Raw genomic sequence first — 22,709 nt, 5'->3', positions numbered from 1 at the left:
CCCCCCAGCTTTGGGGATTTTTTCCTAATGACTGTTGGTGGTAGTGTGGTCTTGTCTGGAGGGGAAAGGAAAGAGTCTAATTGGAGAAGGCTTTGTGGGGGCCACAGAATATCTAATAAGATTGCAGATTGGATGGTTAAAAAAAACGTATGCCTAACCGGAAACTAAAGATAACAGTACTGCACTAACCACACAGAAAGCCTCATTTAAGGTTGCAGGATATGGCTATCATCCTTTGCAGCCCTCCAAAAACTTAATGTTTATGTTTTAAGTTGCACCAGGCCATACATGAGCATAAACATTTGATGAGAAGCTTTGATAACTGCATGTAGTAAAGAGGTATTAATCCTAAACCAACCTAGAAGCTGAATATAAAATGTGCAGCCCAAACACTGTAGAGATAACCCACCTTGGCCTCAGTTCAGCAGTGCTAGTGTATTAAGCAATGTATACAGAAATACAGTATCAAATTTAGAACTTGTTTCTGGCTTTAGATGATTTTTGGGATAACAATAAGTACCTGGTGAAGTGTAGCAAGTGGCAGGAGCATACAGCATCTACGTAAACCTTTGGTGATGATTTTAAAATCTCTTAACCAGATGTAATACATACACATACACAGATGTAATAAATATAACATAATCCAAATAAAAATACATGGCATCTCACAATGATTCATAACCATTAGGCTCCAAATGCCCTGTGGAAGAGCTCCATTTTCAAGATCATTCTAAACATTCTAATCTCTTGCCCCAAGACTTGTGGTTTAGAATCAGCACTTAGCTGACCTTGTTTGGGCTCAAGAACTAAGCGGAGTCAGGCCTGGTTAGCCCTTGGATGGGAGACCAGAAGGAAATCCCAGAACAGAGACATCAGCAGGAGGACAGATGATTAAAGAAAGACATTGTGCCATTGTGATACCAAATCCAACCCTTATGTGTTGTGACATTGCACACACATATGAAAGGAGCAACTTTTGTGTTGTACCACACAATATTCATTTTATCATTTTGACAAATTCATCGAATTCTGCAGATGCCCCTGTCCCAGGGCTGTAGGCTAAACTGGGGAATTGAAAAAAACATCATGGAAGAAGGCAGTGGCAAACCATTCCTGTACGGTGACTAAGAAAATAACATGGACATGTACCTGAAGTCACAAGGAATTGAACTTGACTTGTCTGAGGCTTACTCCAAGGAAGTGTGCATATGATAAACATCAGTGAGGATACATTTTCATTACTGCATTCTCGTTTTATGCTGTCTGGCCTCTAAGAATCTCAGGATAGGTGGCCACTCCCCAGTGCCTTCATAGTAGTCCTGGGAGGTAGTTTAGGCTGACAGAGAAGAACTGTCCTAAAATCACCAGGGAACTTTAGGTCTAAATTAAGTTTGACCCTGGATTTCCACGACCCAGCATTTTACCAGCATTGTGCTGGCTCTCACTTTAGTCTATGGATAATGATCCTGCAGTTAGAGCCTTTGTTGCTGTGGATATTATCTTAAAATAGTTTAGTGCAATAGAAAATGTTTTTCTCTTCTGTTGGGAAATGGGATGAATAAAAGTCTGTATTTCTTGGCTTCATTTGCTACCTGAAAAGAAAGTTAACATACAGTTAGCAAAATATATAAAATAATGTCCATCAAGCACATACATATGCATATTCTCAATTGAAATATAGGGCAACTCTCTACTGTGGCCTTGTCTTTTGCACTTCAGGAGCAGAGAGGCCAAATTCTGGCAATAGGCCTAGATCTCTTATCAAAACAGCTAAAAATAGCTGGGAGAAGGCATGGTTTAGAAGAAAGAAGCAACCAATGAAAAAAGGTTAAACTCTGTCTCTGCCTGCCTTCTCTTCTCCATTTCTTCTCCAGCACAATGAAATGTTAAAATCTGTCAGCCCTCCAAGGTAGACCAGGTCAAGAAACAGACACCACAGGGATTCCAGGAATGCTATTTTGTTGTTGCAGGGTATATTAACAGAATCTTGAACATCTGTCTGAAACCTTCATTACCTCCTTTTTAAGGACAACACAGCCAAGGCAGGGCTGTTCTGAGTCTCTTTCTCATGCTTTCTCATAGTTTGTCAGGGCTGAGTCATTTCACCTCTCCCACCTCCTTCTCAAGGCCAGAGCGAAATGTCTCAGCAAAATCCTTCTGTGTGTAATTGGGTAAAAAAAGGGTTGTGGAACAGACAAGTATATAGAGGAAAGAGCAAACAGGAGAAAAAATAGCCCTAGTACCAGCTGTCTTTCTGTAGATCTCATTGTCTCCTTCCATGTTGCTCCTCTGAGTTCTTAGTTTTTTCATGGTTGGACTCCAGCCTGCATGGACAACGACAATGTATGATGAGTGTTGTGGACTACCAGCATCTGGAGAGCCCAGAGTTGTACCCCAATTACATATAGAACTCATACATGTCCCATAAGTGTATACTGATGGGGGGGAAGGGAGATTGAAAATTTGAGTCCAATCCCTACTTCCAGTTCCTTGGCTTCATTTCAGGAGCCTTGTAATAAAATTTTCCTCATCTATCACTTCATTGTAGATGACAGAACAGACCTGGCTTGCTTCGCTGAAATCTAAGTGGGTAAGGAAGGGTGTGTTCCCCTTTAAGATATGTGTCCAGCTGGATATTGAGTAGTCATCAGCTTTGTCACAGGGCAAGAATAGAGGGGCAGCCGCTGTAACTCAAGAAGCTCTGTAGGAGAATAGAGATACTGTTCTGCAGATAACTGGAAGTAATGCCTTGTGTGTGAGCTTGAGATCAAGACATAAGCTGGGACTGCTGCTGTTATACTGCCTTCAGTACTGCCCAGCAATATCCTAGCCTAAGCTGTTGGACCTCATTGCCAGGGTGGTGGATTTCCCAAAGCTGCTTGTTCTGGGGGATTTTGGCTTGCCTTCTTTGGAAGCCAGGTCTTCACAGGCCTAACATATATAGGAGGCCAAACATAGGACTAGTTTTTGTTAAGGAACAGGGGAGATATGATTTGAGGGTGGGGGAGATCAACATCAGTCCTGTATAGTCCAATCACTCTTTGATTTCCATGGAACTGACTGGTTTCACCAACTTCTTCAGGGAGGTTGGATCCATTCATTTGGTCTGCTCAAGTCACTTTATGAATCCAGTGGTTTCCAGAGGACATTTGGGAAATTTCCTGAGGCATTTCTGGGCAAATTCTAGTTGAGCCCTGGAATGTGGAGTCTGCTATAGTTCTTGACAAGATTGCATCTGAGTGGCTTCTCTCTGAGGCTTCTCAGTATACTGAGGAGGTCCAGAAGATGAAGTGGCAGAGGAGACTTCTGGAGCAATGCCAGTGAACAATGAAGCGCTAATACAGGTAGTCCTCAACTTAGAATCACAATTGGGATCGAAATTTCCATTGCTAAGTGATGCAGTCATTAAGTGAGACACCCAATTTTATGACCTTTTTTGCCATGGTCATTAAGCAAATCACCATGATCGTTAAGCAAATCACCATGATCGTTAAGCAAATCACATGACCATTAACAAATCCAGCTTCCCTCATTGATTTTGCTTGTTGGAAGCCCCCTGAGAAGGTTGCAGAGGGCAATCATGTGACCCCAGGATGCTGTTATAAATACATGCCAGTTACCAAGCACCTGAATTTTGATCACATGACTGTGGGGACACTGCAACAGTCGTAAGCGTGAGGACTGGTCGTAAGTCACTTTTTTCAGCACCATCATAACTTCAGGCGGTCGTTAAACAAATGTTCACAAGTCGAAGACTACCTGTATGACTGAACACAGGTACAAACTCAGGTTTGAGCCCACACCATGACAATAAGAGCAGCAAAGCATCAATATTTGTCAGGACTTAGCACATTCACGGACCTGTTTAAAGTAACTCAGACCATTTGGGGGGAGGATGGGGCAGAAAAACCAATTGTTGAATGTGATAAATTTGCAAAGCATTTGGAGAATAAAATCATTCACATTCACTTGGACACTGGCTAGGCAAAGTCCCAAGATATGGCAGGCAATACAGGTAGTCCTCACTTAACAATGATATTTCAGAGTTACAACAGCCTCAGATAAAGTGCTTTATGACCTGTACTCATACTTATGACCATTGCAAACTGTCGCACCAACCCCTGCGGTCATGTGATTTCAATTTGTATCCTTTTTTATGATGGTCATAAAGCAAATCACCAGGGTCATTAAGCAAATTCTGGCAAAAATGTTCACTGGGGAAGCTGGATTTGCTTGACCATGTGATTTGCTTAACAACCATGTAATTCGGTTAATGACTTGTAAAAATGGTCATAAAATCGGGTCCAGTCACATGACTCTCTTAATGACCAATTTTCCGGTCCCTATTTTGGTTGTTAAGTGAGGACTACCTGTACATTGAAAGGTTATTGAGGAATGGTTTAAGACTGTCAGTCTCAAGAAAATGGGCAGAGTTCTCTTCAGCATCACTTTTCCACCTGTGGATTGAATCCCTGCCCAACCTGACTGGTGGAAGCACAGAGGTGAGAAGAGGTTGGATATAAGAATAACCTTGAAGGAGATAATGGTGCCTCCTCCCTCTTCAAGAAATCATCATTCAACCCAGCTGTTTGGATTGCACTGTCTCTTGTCTTCCCTTTCTGGGGAAAGGGGTGATGAGCCTACAATTGCAGAGACCCTTGTAGTCAGTAACTTGGATCCTTTTAATTGGGGGTTCAGGCCAGGATATGGCACTGGGATTACTTTGATTGCTCTTGTGGATAACCTGGGGTGGGACTGGGATAGGAGTGTACCCCTCGTGGTTCTCTCTCAGTGGTCTTCAGTACCATTTGTCATTTTATCCTTCTGGACTGTCTACAAGGGCCAGGAATGGAGGCCTTGTTTTGCTGCTATTCTGTTCCTTTCTGGTGGGTCCAGTTGGTGGTTGAAGTGAGAGATTGAGCTCTCAGATTCTCCATGGCTGGGTACTACTACTCTAGCTGTCAGATATTCATTTCTCTAAATCCATAAGCCACAGCTAGCTTTAAGAAGTTTCTTTGCCCTCTTTAATGCAGTAGCTGAATATAATTACTTTGCTGTTTAGAAACAGTAGTTTTCCCTCTCCTTTGTATGTAGAGACAGTAGTTCAGAATGCCATATCTTACCTGTTCTGTTTATTTGCTTGCTAAGATTAAAGAACTGAACTAGGTAAGTAAGGCTGGCACCAGATAAGCAATGGAAAAGCTTCCCCCCCTCCCCCATTGAGTTAAAATCCCCACTGGGAGATTAATAACATAAAGAGACAAACTGATTCAAAATGCAGATTAGCTAAAGCCTAGAATTTGGATTATTTAAAGATGAGTTGTGGGCCAAACTCTGCCAATATTGTTAAGAAGAAGCCTTCTTTTTTCTATCAATATCCAAGGGATAATAGAAAATGTTGCTGAACACATCTGGAGAGAATTAATTGGAAATGCTTTGACCAGGAAAATGAGATTCAAATTCTGATTTGACTAAGTGGGTAAAGAGAGAGAACCATATCTGTGGGTTGAACTGCTTGGGAAAAGTGGATGTGGGTAAGGTTGGAAGAGAAATAGATGTGTTAATTCCTTTAAAGGCTTAAGAGACATATTCTCTGTGTTTTGTTGGGAGGGGGGACCAAAACATGTGCTGGCAGAATGTTAGTGTTTTTGCTCCTGACATTCAGCAGCCTGATGTGAGGGGAGAGGCTCTTGGGGCTGCAACTACGGTGACCCACCTCTGTTTGAAATGAAGCTGCCGATAGCTGAAAAATCCTGTTATCTCTTCTGCAGAGGACTTGGTAGCTCGACAGACTGAGGAGGTATTCCAGAGCTATGCTTTCCATCGATACCAGCAGGAGCAGGAGCAGACTGAGGGGGATGTGCCAGTTGACCCAGAAATTGCTGCAATTCAGCAGGAGCCAGACAGGTACCTACCACAGGCTCTTAAATGTGTACTTAGTCTGTCTCCATGTTCCCATTTAACCAGTACATTTGTTCATTGTGCAGTGTCAACAGCCAGGTGGGTCGACGCTTAGCTACCATTGGTGATGACATCAATGCACGGTATGACAAGGAGTTCTCTGAGATGCTGAAGTCCTTGCAGCCTTCCAAGGACAATGCGTATGAATACTTCACCAGAATAGCCTCCAGGTAAGTCAGGGCAGGGCCACCCACTGGAGTTTTATGCTTAGGTTTTTTTAAGGTTGTGGTTGATGTTAACCTCTGGGAGTCCTTGTAAAGACAAGGGTTCCTAATGGTAGACATATCAAACAAATAACAAAGATGGAGGCAGACCAAGTTAAACATTTGAATCTCTAACATTTACTAGATGATCTATCCTTGCAAATTGATAAATTTGACATCACAAACCTAAGCTCTGATTTCAGTTTTTTGCTTTCCATCTGGCCTAAGCTGTTCTCATAATCAGATACACCAAACATTTTGCAAAAAATATCTAATGCTAATTACTGCCTTGTTTCCAGAATCCAGGCCCTATTTTAATCATATGCTGCTGTCACTTTTGGTAATACATGTTCTCTGTAAATTGTTCTTGAGCCTTCAGGAGAATCAGAGGATATTCTTGGTCACTCAGAGCACTTCTCTTGATACAGGAATCATCTAGCAGCATCTTGGATTTATTTCTGTGTTAAGCTTAAGTGTAAAGGCAATTAGTTCTTCAGTTAAAATAATTTTTAAAAACCTTCTGAATATAAGGCCAGTTCTGGGGCATCTTATAAAATCAGATTTATTTGTATTCCCATTTTCCATATTAGCTACATAGAGTGTGCAATTCTGTGGCCTCTGGAAAAGGTTCCCACAGAGCAAAGGATATGTCAGATCTTCCCCTGCGAAGGAGGAGAGGAAGGATCAACTTTGGCCAAGGCACTTTGACTTCAGAGGCTGTTTCCCAACCTCACTGAAGCTACATGAGGCCAGTTCATCCCCAGAATCAGACCCAGGATATTCCTCCATCTAGAGCATCCATGCAGGGTGGGGACCAAGCAAGAGTGCAATGCATGGAAAAAGGGGGTGGGAGTTCAGTCTCACAATAGTGGCCACCATTTGATTCAGGGCTAGTCACTGGTGTACAGCAGCAGGAGTGGACCACTGACGTGCTTATGAGCTTGCCAGGTGTGTTACCTCAGTCAGCATGAAAAGAGGATGCTAGACTAAAATGGCCTTTGGTCTGATTCAGGAGAAATTCCTCTTCCTCTCATGTTCTTAAACAAACCATCAAACTATCATGAAGGCAACAACTGTTGCAAACCTGGAGATTATAATCACAATGTTACCTAGGTGAGAGGCTGTATGGAGCTCCAAGTGGTTTATGGTGTTCCACTGACTAGGAAAGATTTAGTCACAATTTTTCCCCTTTGTTTCTTTTCTTTCCCCTTGCTTTTTTATTGAACAAAGGAAATGACAAAGGGTAAATATCACCAACAGAGGGAAAACAATGATAATGTATATACATGCATCTTTACATTCAGACATCGTTTCCCTGTTCCATGTAAAGGTCATTTAACTCTCTCTTCTGTCCTCTTTTCTTGCTCTCCCCTCCTTGGGAAACCAAGTTCCACCACTTTGCTGCCTTGAGGTGGCAAATGTGCTGCAACCAGGTAAACTAACCTACCATGCTTTCTCTTCCCTCCTTTTCATTTATGTATGGGAACACTCTCCATGCTATGCCTGCTAAGTTTCCAGCTGCACTGAAATTCTAATGTGTTATAAAGCTGATTTTTAAAATTCAGCTATTAGAATCATTTTTATCCCATCAGATAGCTAAAGATGATTTCCAAGCAGCCATGCACCAAGTTAAAAATGAAACACTAGAACCACACGCAGACACAGATTTAAAAAAGGATGTTACCCAATGTCATGCTGGCTGAATAAGCCTTTGTGGACAGCTCCTTCTCCCCCATACTGGGTTAGCCAAAGCAGAGCTGATCCTGCAGATTTAAGTGTGTGGGCAGGCAAAATATCAAATGGGGTGGCAGCCACACTTTGCTGTTACTTTCAGCAACCAGTGACCAGAAGGGCAAAGCAAGGATTTAATGACACAACACAAATGGATGGGTCCCATATTTTTCCTTCATGTTGTAGGTTTTTTCCCCTCCTCCTCTTCTGGGATGCTGAACCTTTCCGAAGAATTAACTTGTCTTATTTCTTTTCCCCACTAGAAATTGGTAGGAAATTGCACTGCTTATATTCAGGGTTTTGCTGCCAAATTTGGTTATTGGGATTCTCTGGTTGCTTTGGGGTTGGCAAATGAAGGGATTGTGGGTGGCAGGTTGTCCAGCTGGAAATAGAAGAGGTTTTTGTGTTTAACTTCCTCTTTCAAAACCACTTTTCTTGGCAGATGTTACTGGAGATTGAAACATGTGCCTTTCTCCTAGATTTACTGTAAGAGCAAGCAATAGGAAATAGGAGGCAAGTGTATTAAGTATGTTCACTGCCTTGAGTTATATCTAAAAAAGATGGGATAAAAATCTACAGTGATTGGGATAAAAATCTACAGTGATTGGGATAAAAATCTACAGTAATTATCATCATCATCAGTCTGGGAAGCCCTTCAGGTTCAGAGGGAGAAAGGTACTTTAGAGAGTGCATGGGTGCACACAGAACACTTGTCAGTAATTCCTTAAACTGCACAAGTGTTTTCCCAGGGTCATGCTGCAGTTCCTCTTTCCCACTGAATCATTAGCATGAACAAGATATTAGTTGGAGTGGTCAAAGCATCTGTATAGTGCTTTTCCTGAATTAAATACTGTTAAATGCCTGGGTGTTCATAGGTTTTGTTACCACAGAATGCAAATCACTAGTATCCCAGCAGGGGAGCAGCAAAGAGCCAACCATCTCTAATTGCAACTGACCTTCTCTTCCCCAGTTTGTTTGAAAGTGGCATCAATTGGGGTCGTGTGATAGCCCTGCTGGGCTTTGGCTACAGGATGGCAATCCATGTATACCAGCATGGGGTGACTGGCTTCCTGAGAAGAATTGCACATTACATGGCTGAATTTGTGCTACACAACCGGATTGCCCGATGGATTGCTCAGCAAGGAGGATGGGTAAGTGAACCGAAGAACCATCTTACCTGAGTATTCTTTGAAAAATATATATTATATAAGCCTCTACTTGGTATAAAGTCAGACTACTTCTCCATCTAGGCAACTAGAGCCTAGTCGGATGGGCAGCAACGTTCTAGGGCTTCCAGCAGGGTTGTTCACATCACCACCTACTTGCTCCCTCCAGCTGCTCTTAATATGAATTTGAACCAGAGACCATTGGAGTGTATGAAGCAGCCTTTTCAACTGGGTCAAATCATTGTCCTTTATAGCTTTGCATTGTTTGATGGAGGTTGTCCAGGATTGATTGATGGATTGATTTGCTGCAATTTATATGCCACTCAATTCAAAAATGCTCCAAATAGTTTGGAGGAAGGGCATCCCTAAATCTATCTGGAGATGCTAGAGACTGAGGCTAACATTTTCTGCTTCTAAAGCATGCACTTTGCCACTGAACCATGGAGTTTTTAGGGGCTCCCTTTATGACCTTGAGTCAGAGAAATAGTCTGGAGAGTTCACTGAGACACCATTTTGTAGCTTCCACCTTTCTCCATTTAGAAATCAGAAAAACATGTCATAGATGCGTGTATATAATTCTGTGGATTTACGCCAATGGCCCAAATATTTGCACATGCATTTGCAGAACATGTTCAGTGAATGCACAAACAGCAAAATAATGCATGGACCATGATGAATAATTGTGAAGAAAGATGCTCAGGGGATGGTTGTCTTTTTTCTAAGACCCAGTGTACACTTTTTAATTCTTCAGATACTAGTGCCCCTTCCCAGAATTATTCTTTTGAAAGGATATTCCAAGACAAGGTCTTCTTAAAACAGCCTTCCACAACTTGATGCATCCTCTCTTTGGGACTACAACTCCCACCATTCCCAATAAGCATGCCGCTGGCAGTGCTGGGTGTTGTAATCCAACACCTCTGGAGAGCACCACATTGGAGAAGGCTAATACAGAATTAGCTCTATAACAGTACTCTTCTGTCTCTAGGTGGCAGCACTGGACTTGAGCAATATTTATTGGAAATATGTGGTGATAGTAGCAGCCGTTATCTTGCTGGGCCAATTCGTTCTGCGGCGTTTCTTCAATCAGTGACAGGAAAGGAAAATGCTGCTGGCTTGTTGCATAAGAAAGGAAGATCCAAGAAACAACCAAAGGGAAAGCGATGCATGTTACCAGCTTCTGTTCCACCAGGGCATCTGTTTGTTTATCCTCATCATGGTGATCCCAAAGCAAAAAAGCCTATAGCTTAGTATTAAAAAGAAGAGTGGAACCAAGCGTGGGGCAGAATTTATTCCATCAAGAGACGTTTGACCAGCAGCTCTTCGTGAGAAATGTCCAGGCAGGTACTCATGGTGTGGTAGGTGAGAAGATGGATGCACTTTCCTCTGCAAGGTCTTTTTAAGAAGAACACATCCTCTTCGAGAACATTCTCAGGACTAATTGAATTCTCAACCAGCTGAATCTCATCACCATAGGAAGAGCAAAACCACATGGGACTGTCCCTTGACCTGTGCAGACCTGTTCTGAGTAGTTCTTCTGCTTCTATGAGCTGGACTAGGGCTGAAATAATTGAGTGATTGTAGAGCTCTCTGGATTTATCTGAGGATCATATGCAAGATTAGATCCTCTAGATATGAATATATATATATATATATCTAAATATTCCAGGGGAGAAGGGAAAAGTGATAGCCACAATATTTTGTTAGACTATAGGCACTTTTTCATTCACTTGATAATTGCTGTCCTAAGATAGTTGTAACAATGGGCAGAGTAGCTCCTCTTGCTTGCTTTGAAACAATGTTGCAATGAGTCTTCTGTGGTGAAGAGAGTCAGCTGCTTGTAAAGGTTAAGAAATGAGGCCTTGCTACTTTTCAAAGGGTGATGCTCTGTTTCCCTCTTGATTGGGCATGATTGTGGTTTACCTTAAAGGGGGATGTGTGTTTGGGAGTGGGTGACAAATGGAGCACATTTCTTCAGGTTTCATTATACTTGTTTATCTTTTTGACAATCGTTAAATGTGTCTTACCCGAAGGATGGACAAAATGCTGTCACAGGAGTTGGAACCTCTGCTTTTCCCAAGGGAAAATGGGTACAATCCAGCCAAGTTGAGCACATTTTAAGGCCACCTCCTGTGAAATTAGTGAGGCTTGCTTCGCATATAATCAGGCTGCATCTTTTATTGATTTCAGTGGGAAGGAGAATATGTGCCTAATCTATCTGAAATCAGGGAATTTACAAGTGCTTAACTGTTTGGATCATGCTTAACTGAAGTTCTTCCTTGCCTGCTTCACCAACCATCTCAGTGGAAATGCAGAATTCTTTGCAACAGAAGCAGGCAAATGTGCAAAGCTGAAATCTTCTGTTCAGAGTAATTGTTTGTTTTTTAAACTTGGGGTTTTTTTTGTTTTGGTTGTTTTTTTTAAAAAAGCAAAGCTAATTCTATTACTTTCCCTCAAACACTCTTGCAAATGTTTACTTTATATAGCTTTTTTCTGCTGCTGAGTCTCATTTTGATATCTAAGATAAAACTACTATGGATGTCAGGAAAAACTAAGATTTCAGATACAACTCTGTTCTCTTTCCATGCTTTATAAAGCCATAACTCAATAGTGAAACTTGATGAGTAGTTTTTCCTGTCATTCTGTTACCAAAAACTCTTAAGCAGATGACTTGAATGTAGTATGAATATTTTTTTACATTTCTGAAATTCTTTTTAAAAAGACACTTCTAAGATCTTCTGAATGCACATGTCAGAATTTTTTTTAATCTTCAATTTTAATACTGAAAAATATTAAGTTTTCAGTTTGAAGTTAATATCAGTCTGAACCTGATCATAGTCTTAAAAGAATTGTCATGACAAGGGATATGTAAATACATCTATTTCTTTTTACATGAATCAGTGTTTGAGGATTTGGCCAATGTTTGAACCTCTTGTGGTAGAAAAGTAATCTAATACACTCATTTTAATGCACTTTTCTTCTTGAGTTTTCCTTAAAAACTGTCTTTATGCATATTTTACCCTAATATACACATTTTTGTGTGCACATCTCCTTAATATATGCTTTTTTGTATGAATATTTTTGAATTGCAAATTGTATCTCAAAACTATGAAAAGTGCAGATTTCAGTATACAGATTCACAGTGGTGAACTTGATAAGTTCCTATACCAATTGAACAAATTTCTCCCTTATTCCTAAACATGACACTCTGCTCTGTTTATCTTATAACAACTTACTTTGAAGGAGGTCCCTTTTTTTGTGCTGGAGCATGCTGGTGGTGCTTTAAGTTCTGAAACAAAACAATTCTAAACCTTAGAATAAAGCCATTTACAGAAGCTCTTGCAAATGAACTTTTTCTAAAGCCTTTCATGTGTGAATGGCTCAGCATAGTAACTTAAGACAGGATGACTTATAGTTAGGGGGTTCAGGCAGATGCTTCTTGTAAGTAGGACCTGTGTGATGATCATAGTTCCAACCAAAGCAAATAGAATGCACAGTAAGTGTCACTAGTTGATCTGAAGCTTACTCTGTTTTTCACCAGCACAATGCAGTAGATTGTTCTGTAGTCCCCAAAATCTGTACAAAAGCAGCTGCTGATATATAGCAGACCATAGCAGAGACTACTTGGAAAAGCCTGAGCACTGAAAAAAATCACCTTTCTTTAACATTAGGGCAGCTGCTCTGCCAAGTGCTTGAAGGTATCTCTTGCAGCTAATTTTGCTTCCTTGATGCTGGGAATGAATTCGGTATTTTCCCTCAAGAATATCTTTTGAGGTTCTGTCATGAGTTTGCCCTACAGCGTCTCCCAAGTGCCACTTAGTGGGTGAATCTACCTCTGAACTCTCAGGTTTGGGTCCAAAGGAAACCAGGGCCCCCATCACTGAAACTCAGAAGAGTATAAACTGTGGTCAGAAAATAGCAGGAGGACGACTGCAATAGGACCATCTTTCAGCCAGGTGCAGGTTATCCTTAATGCCTTATAGATGCTTGCACAGATGCTGTGGTATGCTGTGCTTTTTCCCCATTATTGGTTCTAGGGTTGCTTTGTTCAGATCTAGGTTCTGCTCCTTATTTATACCAAGCAGCAACATTTTCCCTCTCTCATTCCTGCCATTATTCTGCTGTCTTTGACATGTTTATGTGAAGGCACAATCATTCCCACACAATTCTGTTGCCTGGGGCTAACTTTGTCTATAGGCAGCATTGAGGCTGCTATTTTAGGTGCCTCATAAGGACAGAGAGCTGATAGTTGTTTTTACTGTCAGAGGAGGAGAGTGGAAATTGTGAGACTTTTCTGCCTGGAGAGTCAGAACAATTTGGCTAGCTTTGGTATGATAATCCTTGACTTTGGAAGCAGGAAAAGCAACACACAATTCGCTCCTCTGCCTCAGGTGACAAAAAGTCTTGGGCTAACATGCTTTAGATGGTTGTGAAAGTGAGCCCGCAGATACATAAATAACAAATAAATAGAGGATGCCCAGTGTGATTTAGGAAGCAGACCTGGGCATGACTTCCAAGGACATTTTCCAGAAGCTTGAGTAACTCCAGTTGATTTGTGCAAGCAAATAATTACATAGAATAAATGCCTAGCTACAGATAGGCATAAAAGAACATCATTTGCCTTGCTGCATTAGATGTTCCTGTGTCCACCTTTTCTCCTCCCCTGCAAATTGAGGAAAACATGGCTCTCATTTCCATTGTCCTCATGGGTAAGATGCCAGAAGATTAATGAATACGCTGGGATGGCTCCACTGCATCTTGCTATAAAGCATGGCACTTTCTTCTCCTCTGCCTTTACTGGCAGCGGATGCTTGGGACATTCCTTGGTCAGGTGTCCCCCAAGACAAAACAGCGTGTGGCTTTTTAACAGTTCATTGTAGGTACAACTGCCATGAAATCCCAGGACCCTGCCAAGAATCCTGCTGCAAATTTCAAGGCACACAAGGAGCCCTAGCCAGGCGTATTAGCTCTGCTACCCGATCTGAACTGAAGGGTTGCCTTACACCACATCCCACTCTGCCTGTCCTGCTAGGAAAAACCATAGCAGTGGTAGAAAGTTGTCTGAGAGAAAGTTGCCTGCTGTTGCTAATTATACTGAGGTTCCCTGATAGGATTTGAAGACATGGCAGGATTCTCAGCCTAGTTTAAAGACCAAAACCATCTTGCCAATTACTACAGCATTGTTTAGGGGAGAAAGAAAAAATTACTACAGGAATGTCTGATAATAAATATGTAACACCTTCCATTTTGCCTTGTATCTGTCAAGGTAGACCTCTCTCCCAATTCCCTCCAGATGCATTGGACTAAACCCCTCTCCCCACAAATCTCTACTCATCTTACTCAAGAAGATGTGCTAGCAGGGTATTATGGGACTTGTAACTCAGCAACTGAAGGATACCAAGTTAGTGAGGGCTACATCAAGGGCTGTCCTTGTTTTCAGGGAAGACTGAATAGAGAACTCTTAACAGCAGCTGCAGAAATGGTGGTAGGATTACCTCACTGTTTTATAGAAGCATTTTTGTGAAAGTCACAGGAGCCAGACTGCCTGATAACTTGAACTTGAAGGATATGTCAATAGCAGTTCATTCTTACAGTTTCCCAATTCTGTCAAGTATGCATATCAGTAAAGGAAGAATTCCTAAGGACACAAAATTTAACATTTCTAGCAATGTGAGAATTCCAGTCAGGTAAGAACAAGTCCCTAGTGGTTGTATAAAGGTTTTACAACTGGAACTGGAATTGCTCCAGCAGATACATTATGCAGCCTTAGAAATGTCTGCTACTGACGTCTTAGAAGATGTAGGTATGATATCTATTTAAGCTGTGGTACAGTAGAGTTCAGCTCTCTGAAAGCCTCAGTTTTCTTTAAAAGGATGTATTTAGCTCTTTTGATTGTGAAAATATTTTGAAAACTCTGGGTAATCCTGTTGAAATTGAGCCAGAGAGGTAGCAATATAACATTTCCAATATTTACTAGGGAACCTGTTGAACTCCATAGTTTCTTGTGCCCCTCCATGACTAACAGACTGACTTATCTGCTTTGAAATAAATATTATGGATTGCAGAATTTTCCATTTTTGGTTTAAAATTTGAGTAGTCTGGGCACAACATTTTAACCCATAAACATGTAACACAGAGCCTGATACTACTATATCTTTGCCACCCTGTTGATCTAAGGTATTTGCTTCAACACATGAAGAACATGACATAAATGGTTTCTGAGAACTGGATAACACCATTTGATTTAAATTCTCCATCTGAGCCATGGGAAGATGTGCCTCACTGAAGCATTTTAAACACTCCTGATGACATTTGTTGCAACTTTGAATTTACATTCATGAAAGATGAAAGCAGTGGTTTACTAAATGAAAACACTGTAGTCAATGGAGAAATATGTTGGGTTTTTTTTAGTTGGTTATAGTTTTGTTTTGTTTTGTTTTTTAAGTTACATACTTGAAGGGAATATAATAATGAATGACTTTGCTTTGTGCCATATTTAAAAGGCTGCTCATTGTTTCCATGCGTCATACCCAGTTTTAGAACCCCCTTTCCTCAGGAATTTAAAGGGAATTAAGCAAACACAATAGAGCAGTGTTTCCCAACTTTGTCAACTTGTAAGATGTGTGGACTTCAACTTCCAGAATTCCCATGCTGGCTGGGAAACACTGTTTAAGAGGTACTAGCCTATGTGCCAATCAGCCAGAATCCCCTTTTTCCATTACTTTATTTAGAAATCTGAATCACCAGGTAAAGCAAGAACTTTCCACTCACCCTGGAAAAGAGCTGCAGTCTTCAGATCACTTAGGTAGGTACCATCAAGCCCAACTATAGATAGGCAAGCTTTGGAATAAATTCAGATCTTGAAGGATCTTGTTGAGATCTTGTTGATAGTCGAGATCACAACTATCGTTTCAACTTGCACTGGGTTGAGGTTTGGAATTATCAATACAGTTAAATACAGGATAGCATCTAGCAGAGATATTTCATCTGATCTCAATATAGCAAGGACTTTTCTGTTGGTGTTGGGTAAAGAAGGTAATCAGATCAATCATGTCTCAAGCAAAAAAGAACCACAGGTGGGTTCCATTCTACCTCCATCATAGAAAAAAGGAAGTGACCCTCCATGGGGATGCTATTGTTTCTGGAGATACAGAGAATGTGTCTTACCGCATACCATAAATGTACAAGCATTTCATTGTATGCCATATCCATGAGGAAATGTATTGAGTTTTTACCAGAAAGCTGAATTGTTTATGTACTTTTTTAAAAAAAATCCTTAAATTGTGAAGTGCCTAGCACACTGTTGGTGCAAAGTAAATGGTATATAGCAGTTTCTGTAATATATATATTATATACACACATTAAAATAAAATATGTGTTTATTCATATGCTTCTACACTCTTTGAGCATAGAACTCCAAATGTAAGTCATATTTAAAGGTTCTCTTGTTTTTTGTTTTAAGAAAATCATTGAAAATATAAGTGCTTTGAAAGGCACCTGTGACTTAGTCATCACACTGGTGTATGCCATAAAAGGTATTGATTATGCTATGTCCAGGATTGGATGAAGGGTAGCAGCTTGAATATGCAATTTTTTCTTCCTGCTTTTCTCTTTTCAAAGGTTAAGATTGTATTTCCCATGTTGGCAGTCTGATGAGCACAGACAATTAAAGGGAATTGGAAATGATAAGAAGTTAATGAAGGAAAAAGCCAGTTAACTTGCATAGCCATAATGGTACTGTTCGACATGGAAAATAGACAGGAAGACTTAGGTTGCAATCTGATCTAGTGGGGGGTGCATCCCGTTTGGAGCTGAGAGCCATTCTTGGCCTTTAAATGGCACGCCAGTGGCCCGCTTTTCAAAAAGCAGGAAGGCAAGGACACAAAGCTGTACTGCATTTAAATTTCATTTAGTTTAAAATTAGAGATTCCTTTAAACTGTTTTCTGTATTATTTCACATTCGAGTACAAACTGCAGCCCATGTACAAAAAGGCCTCTTGTGAGCACCAACAGTAGCTGGCTGAAGCTCAGGGTGCTCCTTTTGGTGCTCAGGGCGGGATGTTTCATATGCTTGCATGCTTAGGATGGTTCAAAGCAAAAATGTTTGCACAGCTATGATTAAACCTAATTAAATATAGCAAATATTTGTATGTTTGCTTTCAGATTGAAAATTACAATTCAAGATGAGTTTTGGAAAGGCTCTGGAAGCATTATCCAAAGCGGAGGTGGGGGGGGTGCAAATTGCGCAGCTCTGCTGTCCACTCTCACCCATGATTAAGGCCTGTTGAATTCCAGTGGGCTAATTTATCAGATATGTACAGAAGTGCACTATTGTAGGATCTTGAAAAAAAATGGAGGTGGTCATTGTCAACCTATGGTGACCATTCATTGCATACCATCAAAAATACCAGCTTGGTTTCAAGCAAGTGTGTATCTTTATTATATTACTGTAAGACTGTTGTATCATTAATCTATTATGTACGGGATCCATTGCTAAGAAAGTGAGTTATGTTGTACCCAATTTTCCGTAGAATGGGGAAGACAATGTTTGGCCCTCCAAATGAATGTTTGCCTCCAATTTCCATCACTATTGGCCAAACTGACTGGGAGTAATGGAAACTGGAGTTCCCACAACTCCACCCATTGCCCAACTCTGTTGCAGTAAAACTAAATCAAGGTACATTTGTTAATATATTTTATTATTGTCTTGGTTTGCAATCTGTTTAAACACATAAAAACAACAAAAAGAAGGAAGAGAGTATTAAATATCTGAAAATTAAAAAGTCACCTGGTTTTGACTGTTGGCTTATTATAGTAATTCCCATGGAAGTTATTTGGCTCTGTGTCTGCAGCTGTTCAAAGAGCTCATGGGGATTTTGAAGTGTGAACATGCATATACACACTTCGTCTCAGTGACATTCCAACCATTAACTAGAGATAGCCACCCTTTGGATCTTAGGACTTTCATTTCTTCTTCCCAGGGAGTTTTGGGCTTCTGTTCAATGTAATGTGGTGTTGTTGTTTTAAATCCTTTCTTCACCAATGTTAACATTTGGAAATATTTTTCCAAATATGTAAAGTATACCTGTCCTGTTTTCAGCCAGTAAAGGAAACTTTATGCATTCTGTAAAGCAGAAGACTCCAAATATTTTGGATCAGGAAGAAGATTTGGAATTTTGAGAACATATTGAATACTCTCACAAAATGGCTGCTATACCAGGCATGACCAATTACAAAACACCAATTTCCAGAAAGCAAATATGTTTTAAGGGTATCACAATAGGAAAAAAAGTTGTATTCTCAGTTTGGAATAAAACCAACTCGCTTGGAATATTCTTTCTGAACATTTTGCATGGATTGTGTTCCAAGAAATGAAACTCAAAACCTCTGCATTCTATTATATAGAGCAATGGAAACTCAAAACAAGTGTCTTGTTCCGTTCTATAAAAGTCTCTTCACCATTGGGGTGGTGGTGCTATAGGGTGGGTGTTAAGAAATGAACACTTTCTGCCCATAAGTTCACCAAAGAATTAGCCAAGAGAATGATTTTTAAAGAAGTTATGTCTAGAATAATTTAAAAAACAAACCTGAGATCTCAAAACGTGTTTTCTTCAGAGCTCATACTGCTAGAAATGGCTGGCCACAGAAAGTTTGAGTTTCAGATAATTTTGTGCACTCCTAATACTTTGCTTCCTGCCTAACTGCTGAGGCCGTGAAAAGCTGCACTGCTCCACCTCAAGGAGACGCTTCAGTGTGTATGGCCATAACAATCCAATTTGAAGCAGCTCCTTCAGTCCAGAAATCAGGTGATTCCACCTTGAGGCCTCAGGTTGAGCCATTTGACTCTGGTGGAAAAGGTCATTTGCTCAGAAGCTTCTTTTAACTGACTGGTCCTGTGCTTCAAAGGTGGTAAGCAGTAGGGCTCTAAGGGGCTTGAAACGAGTGCTTTAATTCAACAGATCAACTGGATCAAATCAGCTGTATCAAGTGCTTGTTTTAAGCCCCTTAGAACCCCACTGCCTACCACCTTCCAGAATTTATAATAAAATGCCTATAGACCAGGATTTCTCAACCTTGACAACTTTAAGACGTGTGAACTTCAGTCATGCTGGCTGGGGAATTCTAGAAGTTGAAGTCCACACGTCTTAAAGTTGCCAAGGTTGAGAAACCTGCCACAGACCCATGTGGAATTCAGAGGTTTCTTAAAAGTAATGCTGAAGCTGGGAATTGATGCTTGGTTGACCTCCAATTGTAAATTATAAGTGCTTTTTTTGGGTGGCGGGAGTCAGATGGGACAGAAGCTGACTGCAGCCACAGACACCATGTTGGGCATCCCAATTATAAAGAAAGAGGGCAGCAGTCCTTTGCTAATGGGGCAAAAGAATTGCCCCCAAGTTTAAGCCTCCCATAAAAATGTATAGTCTTGACATAATGGGAAAACCACTAAAGTTGAGTGAAAATTGCCCAAATAACTAAAGAATAAATGAAAGAGGGCAATAAAAGCATCCTCCTAGCCATCTTGGCAAGCTCCATCAACTGCAGGCCACGTTGCTGAACAAGGAGCAGGTGCTTAAAATTATGAGATCATTGTCTGTCCTTTCTGCTGATGGAGCAGTGGCGAACAAGACTATTGTTACCTTTCCAGCCCCGAAGGATGTCCGTGCTCTGAAATGTTCCTGCTGCTGAGTAACATTCCCATCACTCATCTCTTACCAAGAAGCCCTTCGGTTCTGCCTTGCAATCTACCAACCTCAATGTAGCTCTTCTAGCAACCTTAGTTCCTACTTAGTCCTTGAAGATTTGGGCAGAATCTCAGAAAAATAAAAGCATCCTCCTAGCCATCTTGGCAAGCTCTGTCAACTGCAGGCCACGTTGCTGAATGAGGAGCGGGTGCTTAAAATTATGAGATCATTGTCTATTCTTAATGCCCCGCCTGTTGGCAGACTGGGCAGCGGCCCATAGAAAGAGACACGGAAGGAACGCTCACAGCTGCACCTGCTGCCACAGGCTCGTCCCCCCTTTGTTCAGAGAAAGGTTAAATTGTAATGAAAGACAAACAGCCTTCATAAAAAGTGCAGCTGTCTACCCCCACCCCAGCCTCCTAATGTGAACATTGCCCCTCAGCTTTATTTATCGTCAAGGGGATGATACGATAAATGAAAAGTTTGCGCACACGGTCTTGTCAATGAAGCCAACACTGGAAGAGGAGCATTTCAATCCAGAACCATCTTTGCTACTGATTTTCCTCTTCATAAGCAGCATAATCGTCTGTCCTGGGTGAAAGAGACGGGACGAGAGCAGGCAGAAAGGAGAGTCGGCACAGAGAAGAGAACCAGAAGTCGGAAAGGCCCTCAAACTCTAACCCTGCACACCCTGTAGTGGCATTTGTCACTCTTTAGGAGGAATCCTAAACCCAAATTAAATGCACCAAGAGGCAGCTAGAAGGAGCTGGCCTGTGGCCTGTGGCCTGCAGTCAGCATTTCATTTCCATCAAATCCTGAGCTGTCACAAATTCAACGAATCTCCCACTCCAGCACCCACGCAGGCTCAGGATTCATTCAAAATGTTTATCACTTTTATTTACAGTACAGTGGTACCTCGGGTCACGAACGCTTCTGTTCACAACCAATTTGGGTCACGAACAGCACCGTTCGCAAAATTTTGCTTCCGTTTGCGAACGCTGGATCAGGTGACGAACAGGATCCGCGGCCATTTTCCCTGCTGTGACACATGGTCATGGCTTCCTGTAGGGAGGGGGACTCTCCCTCCAAGCAATAACCGCCTCCCCACCCGCCTTCCTGTCCTCCACGCCAGAAGTCGCATCGAGCAAGGTTAGAGTTCTCTCTCTTCATGCTGTACTTTGTGTCATATTTTTGTGGTTTAAAAAAAAAAATACATATGGTTCAGAACGGATTAATCGTAATTACATTGAACCTTATGGGAAAATTTGATTCGGGTCGCAACCAGAATCGGTTGGCGACCAAATTCGGAGGGGTCAGAACGGATTAACCGTATTTACATTGAACCTTATGGGAAAATTTGATTCGTGGAAGAGTCGCGGAACGAATTAAGTTCGTGAACTGAGGTACCACTGTATATTTTAATATGTACCAGCCTATTCAGGATAGGGCCTCCTTTTTAGCTTTTGGCACAGAGATGAGAGTCTAGAGTGTTTCTCAAGTTCAGCAACTTTAAGATGTATGGCCTTCGTGCTGGCTGAGGGATTCTGGAAGTTGAAGTCCACACATCTTAAAGTTGCTGAGCTTGAGAAACACTGCTCTAGAGCATCCCCTACAAAATGGGGCTATTCCATCTCTATTGTATTTTCACACACACACACACACAATGGAAAAGAGGCATAGGACGTGCAGGAGACCAAACCTTTCCCCACCCATTATTTGTGGCTTCAATCTTAATTAGACTCCTGGAGATTAAAAATAAAAAGAGAGCCATATTCCAAGCTATTTAGGGCCTTAAAAGTGCTGAAGGTAGCATGTGCAAAAATAAAATATTTGCAGAAATCACTGTATTTCATGAAAACCCCAGGGCAAATGCTGATAATGTGGCAGTGCTGATTGGTGAAGCCATTTCCTAGCAGAATCCGTTTGCAGAGGGGCCAAAGAGGAAGGGGACTTCCTTTTCCTTCCTGTTAGTGATCAGACGGTGTCAGAGAAGCCAAAAGGTGCCTCAGTCTGCACCATGGGAACACCTTGTTACTGATTGGCTAGGCTCCCCACTAACATATGTATGTACATACATCTCCATCATGCTATCTATGCCCCTTGCAACATTATGCAAAATGCAGAAATGTAGTAAGAAGTTTTGAGCAAAAGAAGTTAAAGGCAGGAGATAAGAGTAAAAGTAAAGCAAATTCAATTGAGTGTATACCAACCCCATTCACTGTCACCTCTCCATACATTTCTATCCTTGCAAACCATCCTGCTTCTACCTCTCCACAGACCCGTTCATAGGCTATCTTTTATCCCTGAAGCTTAGAATCACAAGGTGCTCTCCGTGGGGCTGCCTTTGAAGATCACCCAGAACAGTGTTTCTCAACCTTGGCCACTTTAAGCTGTGTGGACTTCAACTCCCAGAATTCCCCAGCCAGCATGCTGGCTGGGGAATTCTGGGAGTTGAAGTCCACACAGCTTAAAGTGGCCAAGGTTGAGAAACACTGACCCAGAAGGTGCAAGTGGTTCAGAATGCAGCAGCTCTCGCGTTGATTGACATTCATTGGTGGAAGTAGATTATACCTGTATTACGGCCACCACATTGACTGCCAATGGATTTCCTGTACAATTCAAAGTGGTGGTTATTACCTGTAAAGCTTGATGCCTTAGTACACGCAGTACCTCCTTCTCCAACCAGAATCAACTCCTCTGAGATTCTTTCCAAGAAAAACTGTTGGTGGTGCCCCATGTTGGTGAAGTGAGAGGGGCTGTGCCTTGGTAATACCCCTATAATTTGGAACAGCCTCCTCCAGAAACTAGATGAGCCCTTTCTGTGGTAGTTAGCTAACACTGAGCTCTTCTGGAGGGCATTGAGGATTAATGGGATGTTGCCATCTGTGTCTGTTTCTTGTTCATTGCTCTGTTTTATATTATATTTTTTTACTCTGGACATTTTAATTATTTCGTTGTATTGATATCTG

General features: G+C 41.3%; 1 protein-coding gene and 1 long non-coding RNA gene across 6 annotated transcripts in view; one reads left to right on the top strand and one right to left on the bottom strand.

Moving 5' to 3' along the window:
• The window catches only part of BAK1 (BCL2 antagonist/killer 1), a 99,171-nt gene extending 77,044 nt beyond the window's left edge, over positions 1 to 22,127 (top strand). For all 5 annotated transcript variants that reach the window (XM_088153462.1, XM_088153458.1, XM_088153459.1 and 2 more), the window contains 4 exons: positions 5,772 to 5,907; positions 5,988 to 6,131; positions 8,866 to 9,046; positions 10,047 to 22,127. In XM_088153462.1, the coding sequence (XP_088009588.1) occupies positions 5,772 to 5,907; positions 5,988 to 6,131; positions 8,866 to 9,046; positions 10,047 to 10,151 (566 nt within the window). In that variant the 3' untranslated portion in view covers positions 10,152 to 22,127. The remainder of the gene's footprint in view (positions 1 to 5,771; positions 5,908 to 5,987; positions 6,132 to 8,865; positions 9,047 to 10,046) is intronic.
• The window catches only part of LOC112542783 (uncharacterized), a 53,205-nt gene continuing 31,949 nt past the window's right edge, over positions 1,454 to 22,709 (bottom strand). The window contains exons 3-4 of the long non-coding RNA XR_015798364.1: positions 2,244 to 2,324; positions 1,454 to 1,592 (exon numbers count right to left, since the gene is read on the bottom strand). This is a non-coding gene — a long non-coding RNA (uncharacterized LOC112542783). The remainder of the gene's footprint in view (positions 1,593 to 2,243; positions 2,325 to 22,709) is intronic.

This window comes from Python bivittatus, unplaced genomic scaffold (assembly GCF_059951505.1).
Source record: "Python bivittatus isolate LINGU-HERP-01145 unplaced genomic scaffold, Pbiv_v1 ctg000700_np1212, whole genome shotgun sequence".
In the NCBI taxonomy this organism is placed as follows: Eukaryota; Metazoa; Chordata; class Lepidosauria; order Squamata; family Pythonidae; genus Python; species Python bivittatus.
Note: the sequence above shows the minus strand (reverse complement) of the source record. Positions and strands in the feature narration are given on the sequence as shown.